Source organism: Triplophysa dalaica, chromosome 5, assembly GCF_015846415.1.
Source record: "Triplophysa dalaica isolate WHDGS20190420 chromosome 5, ASM1584641v1, whole genome shotgun sequence".
NCBI lineage: Eukaryota > Metazoa > Chordata > Actinopteri > Cypriniformes > Nemacheilidae > Triplophysa > Triplophysa dalaica.
This window is the reverse complement of record NC_079546.1, coordinates 21,645,351-21,651,611: the sequence shown is the minus strand read 5'-3', so window position 1 is coordinate 21,651,611 and position 6,261 is coordinate 21,645,351. Positions and strand designations below refer to the sequence as shown.

Here is a 6,261-nt window from a genome sequence, read left to right as displayed (position 1 = left end):
AAAATTGTACAATGTTCTATTTTAACAGTGTACACTTATCAACATCCACTATAGAACAGACTAGCATAGTTAAGATCTGAACTGAGTAATCACTTCATTCTTTTGTGACTAATGGTACCTTTGTACATGTTACCAGGCGTGGTTTCCCAGACAGGGTTTAGCTCAAACCAGGACTAGGCGTTAGTTAAATTAGGATTTTTTTTCAAAATCATACTTAACAAAAAAGTAGTTTTCGATCAAGACACATCTAACAATGAAATGTATATGGGTTAAGGTTTAAACCCTGTCCAGGAAACCTCCCCTCAGTGTGTATGTGCAGCTGGGCGTGTTCATAAAGAAAAAAAAATGTTAAACAGGTTTCAGTTAAGCTTCTGTCATGAATTATCCTAGCAGATAGGCTAAAGAAACTCTTTTAACCTTGAGGTTGAAAAGACTGTGTCACTCACTGCTTGTGCCTTGATGCTTTTGGGTGTGTTTTGGCATTCCTTCATTCCGCCCTCTTTGCTGTTGTATTTGAAGCAGCAGTCTGGCAGACGGCTACATTATCTTGCAGACTGATAGCAGAGGAGCTACCCATCACAACCAGTATACAATCTTCCAGGTAAGTACACTTGTGTCAAAGAGCATTTGAGCGCATATTTAGGAATTTTAGCTATTTTGCAGACCTGTATTTTACTGTGATTTCATAAAAAAACAAGCCTTTAAAGCAGGGGTCTTCAAAGTTTTTGGGGGCAAGGACCCCTTAGATGAGAGATTCATGGAACATTAAATGTGTGAACACAGCTATTTAAAATAGAAGAACACACCGTTATTTTATGATTCTGAGCTGCGTTGTCTTTCTCGTGGATCAGTATTGTTGCGGCTTTTTCTGTAGAGCATTACATCAGAATAAGGATAGTGTGGCAGGGTAAGAGAATTGACGGACACAAGTCAGCTGGTGTAACAACCCAGAAGGGGGGAATTTATTGACAAACTGTAGCAAATCAAACAATTGTAGGTATGGCATCCGCTGACTATGTCTTTGGAACACGGCTGACTGGTGTCCCAAGTAAGTTCCCTCTTTTGGTCCATTCACTCGCTAGAATCTTGAGAGGAAACCAGACAACATGTTAATCCTTGTCTCTAGAGCGAGCCCAGAATGAGCTGTGTGAGCTCCTTTTAATGCCTGGCAGTAATCGGCCACAGGTGTGGGCGATTAGCTGCAGGCCTGTTCTCCTGGTGATGATGATCTGGGACCTGTACCTGTGCCACAATAGTAAATGTTCTTTTGGGGAATCTTGTTTAATGTGCACAACCAGTACACGGTGCGCATTTCATTAATTTTAAACACATAAAAAATTATTTTGTCAGAGTTTAAAATGTAGAAGCACTTTACAGCTTTAATAAATTTGAACAGAAGTTCAGAAATATATGAGAATGCACTTTATTTGCACGCAACTCCTTTCATGAGTACTCTGTCTCCCTTCAGATAAATTCAGAGAATGCACTGATTATAATCTTACATTCTTAGGCTCTACCGCATTGGGTCGCCAAGTAAGTTTGGCATCGGGCCAAAAACATAAATCCGCCGCTAGATGGTGGGCCAGAACATAGTCAAAGGATAATTTGGGAAATAAATTAATGAAAAATGCAACTATAATAGCCTACTTTTAAAAATATAGTCATAATATAATTATATATTCTTACACAATAGTTGTATTAATATTTAACATATCCTATTTTTTTAATTATTGAAAAAATGTCTGTTTAAGTACACTGTAAACCCGGACAAGTTGAGTGTATTTTAACATTTTGAGGAAACCGATTACATTAAAACAATAAAGTAATGTCAAATTGATATTTGAGTAAACAGATCTTAGAATTTAGTGCAATGTCTTTTAATATGTTGGATGGCAGAAAATTTAAAGTAGACATAACTTAAAATATATAGTAACATCAACTGCTCTGTCAAGATGTGAAACAGCTTTCCTGTAGCTCCGTGGTAAGAGCATTGTCGTCAAAATATTAATAGTGAAAAGATGAACAGTGTCATCAACATGTCTGTTATTCTGTGTTCCAGGATAAAGCACAATGAACGGCATAGTTCCCAGGAAAAAAACAAAAGGTGTTGATTTCTGTGGCTTGAACTACTACTACTATATCATCCGGTCAGATATTGGCTGTTATATGCAGGCGGGTAATTTTAATAAAGGTTTAGAGCTCTCTGTTTTCAAGCTGCACCCCTCCTGCCAAAATGGAGACCATTACTTTGGTCATAAAAATCGCTACTTCTACGTCATTAAAGGTAAATCATACCGCAGAGTCAGAGACCTGTCCACAGACAGCGATGCTGCAGTTGCCAACCTTCATGCCAACTGCCAGGGTGGAGACCACTACTTTTCGGCCTTTGACTGGTTTTACGTCATCTTCCAAGGCAAGGGAAGGTTCAGAAGAACCAAGGACCTGAGTCTTGACTCAGAGGCTGGAGAATATAAGCTGCATCCCAACTGCAGTAATGGTCTCTATTACTGGGGTCTTCCAGATCACATCTATTTCCTCAAGCAGGCCTCAGAGTGGGGAGTGGAATACTACAAGGGCACCGATTTGGAGAAAGACAAACGCACTGATGTCTATTCTGTTCACCCCGATGTTCTTAACTTCCTGCCTGGCGGTCTGTCCATAACTAGAGGTCCAGCTTTTGGCCGGTGGGAGAAGATTAAAACTATAACTAATGACAGCAACACACCAGTGACATGGGAAAGGACAATTATGAAAAGGGTTGGATACAACAAGGAGAAGATGAAAGAGATCACTCACAACTGGAAGATAAGCGTGTCGGCCTCGATGGAGTCAGGAGAACTCTCTGCGTTAATTGCAAAGTATCAGTTCTCGTTATCTTCAGAATATGGAGGTTCACATGTCAGCACTGAAAAAGAAATCTGGGAGGAAGTGACTGAAGTGGGAGAGAAAATAACACTTGTGCTGAAGCCACACGAGAGTTTATATCTGTGGCAGTATAAGCTGGGTCTCGGTGAAGAATCGGTCCTGTTCTGCCGTGATTTAAGGATGGATGATGAGCCAAATCCTCCAGCTGAAGTCCCGCTGCCGCCTTCAAAATCATGAAGAGACATTCGATGACAGCCAAGTGCTTTAGTTAAACACCGTAAGCCAGTGGTCTCAAAGGCAGCTCCTGGAGGGCCACAGCTTTAGCTCCAACTCACACCTGCATAAAAGTTTCTAGTAATCCTGAAGACCTTGATTAGATGGATGGAGCTGCAGGCCTCCAGGAATCCAGTTTGAGACCAGTGCCTTAAGTAGTTATTAAATTGTGATTGTATATTGATAATAGTTTGTATATTAGTAGCTTAGTATAATACAATGTTTTTTTTCGGTTAAAGTATCTAAAAAATAATATCCATTAGATGCAAAATTATGATTCATTCTTCATCTCACAGACAGAACACTGGATACTGTCAATAGTTAATTGCTACGAAATGTCATGTAACATTTTTACAAGAAGCTTTATATGACAATATACTAATATACTACAACAATACACTTGTACAGTGTTTTATATATATAGATATGTATGTATATATATATATATATATATATATATATATAAAATAATAAAAAATGATCATTTCATAATCACTTAATTATGTAATGAACACAACACTGCTGCAGGATAATTTACACTGTAAATATTTGCGGTAAGGGTAAAGATGTGTTAATAAATGTTTAAATTAACATGAACTAAGATTAATAAATGCTGTATAGGTTTGTTCATTGTTAGTTTCACTAGAGTTTTTTGGTGTGTAGATTGAACCTGGGGCCAGTATAATGTAATGATCTTAATTTTAATAAATCATAGAATCATTTTTATTGTACTTTAATTTAGGCTAACAACGTGCTGATGGTATGTTTTTCACTTTATACCACTTGTTTTCTCTTTAAATATGTTAAATAAAGCTGGTGACTGTATTTGAAGTCTTTCTGTTTTCATTACCATTCTGTCTCTATAGGAAAACATTGTCATGTAAAAATAACTTCAAAATTAAGTTGGTCCAACTGTTCATTTTTTACATTGTTAATTGGATTAGGGGTAAAATACACGTGTTTTTTTATGCTGTAACAATTAGCACTTTTCCCTCTCAGCAGGACTCTGTCTGTTGATCAAGACAAGGGCATAGCCAGAATTTTTTTAGAGGTGGACAGGTAAGACCCAGTGATTTACATAGGGTGACTTCGAGTTGTGAAATGGTCTGATGAATTCACATTTTTTCTTACAACAAAACAATTCAACAAAAGTAAAAAAAAAATTTACAGGCACAGTTCATCAAAAGTTGACATGTAAAATTTGAATCTACATGTAACAGCTTTTAATAAAAAATAAAGCGTTTGGGAAAATGTTTAAAATTCAAACACCTCATCATAAGGAATTTCCTGTGAAAATTCGATCATCTTAAAGCTTTTTGTTAATGTCAAAATTGTAAGAAAAACCTCAGATTGCATTGATAAATAAATGTTAATGGAAAACGTTGTGGATTAAATAACACATGAAATGATTTGAATGAAACATTAAGACCACCGAGATCATGCAGAAGACCACAAACTATGTTCAAGCTTTAGGTGTTTATTTGGGATATATTTGTCGCCTGACATGATATAATTGTGTTACGAATATTATCTTTTCATCTAATATGGGACCACGTTAAAAACATTCACTAATATAATTCTGTTATTCTGTTATTCAATTATTTAGTTATTAAGTTTGCGGATGTTTTTTCCAAATTATGAAGTAAATCAAAGACCCTTTTAGTGTCAACGTCACACTTATGTCACAGCATTAGCTGGAGGAAAAACCAAAGGAAAACTGGAGGCGGACAATACAAACCAGCACAGAGTCGACTACACAAAATATACAAATATCTTATTGTGTTGTTGAGAAGCAGAAGTGATTGATGAGACTCAGAAAAACATCATTCAACAATATGTTTAACATGTTTTATTATTTATTTATGTATTTGCACAGTTCACTTCAACACAAATATTTTCATTAATAATTTTGTCTATTCAGTGTTTATAAAGAAGCTTTAATTTATATTCATGTTCTCAAACAACCAAATGATTGAAAATGTTGAATTACCCTTCACACATGTTACTACTATATGTTGTGAATACTACTACTGTATGTTGTAAAAGTTTTTATCTAAAAGCATTACATGTTCAGCTGCTACAGTCTACACACCTCACTAAACACAAACACACAAGATAAAACACACAGAATATAAACATTAACTCACATTGTCACATGTCATTGTCTTAATCTGTAATCATTAGATTGTAGTTTAATAGATTGTCACGCTACTATCACTATAATATCATTAATAACACACATCTTCAAAGCTGAATTATAAGATCAATCAAGAATAACTAAATATATTTGACTGGATATCAAAATAATGAGACTAACTGAAGTTATTATAAACGTTTACATGTAATTACAAATCCTATAAAACATGTATTTCAAAGTTTCTCTCAAGTGATGAAAACACAACGACTGTGTTGTGATCGGTCAGAAGTCTGAACACACTTTCTGTTTCTCTTCATCTTCATGTTTTGGTGTGAAAACATTTCCATCAGGCTGCACTCTCCAGGTCACTGTTGTGTCATTGTGTACGCCCAAATGTGTCAGTTTCTGCTGAATCTACACAACACACACAATCATGACACACACTCTTAAGCCCATTGCACACTTTCTCCAATATTTTTGTCCGTCATAAAAAAATTTGGACCGGGTTTGATTTTCTGCGTTTTTCACATCCATCAATCATTTTGTGTGTCCTTTTATAACAATTCAGAGACACCAGACAAACTAGAGCCAAATATGAACAAACAGATCTGGGAACATTCTGTAAATAATACACAATACTCATGGGATGAGATCTGTTTGATTACAGACATTCTTCTAAATATCCTCATTTGTGTTTAGCAGAACAAATACATTTAAACAGGTTTGGAACAATCTGAGTGTCAGTAAATAAGGACATAATTTTTATTTTGGGGGTTAAATATTCACTGGAGCCATGAATCGACTGTTTTTTTTCCGTTTGTGCTTGAACTGCAGTTAACTTCCGGTCTGTGTTTGTTTATTGGTCTGGCTATCGTCGAATAATATAACTATTTAATTTATATTAATATTCAATTATTTTATCGTTTTATTGAATGACAATTGTATAAAATAATTTGTTTATTGAATGGCTCCTGTAGTTTTGTGGG

The 6,261-nt window shown here is 35.6% G+C and overlaps 1 protein-coding gene across 1 annotated transcript; it reads left to right on the top strand.

Moving 5' to 3' along the window:
- Nucleotides 1-414: 414 nt before the first annotated feature.
- On the top strand, nt 415-3,963 carry LOC130421305 (uncharacterized). Its single transcript, XM_056749118.1, has 2 exons — nt 415-601; nt 2,060-3,963. Exon 2 carries the CDS (start codon nt 2,071-2,073, stop codon nt 3,100-3,102), a length of 1,032 nt encoding a protein of 343 aa, XP_056605096.1. The 5' UTR covers nt 415-601; nt 2,060-2,070; the 3' UTR covers nt 3,103-3,963.
- The last annotated feature ends 2,298 nt before the right edge of the window (nt 3,964-6,261 follow it).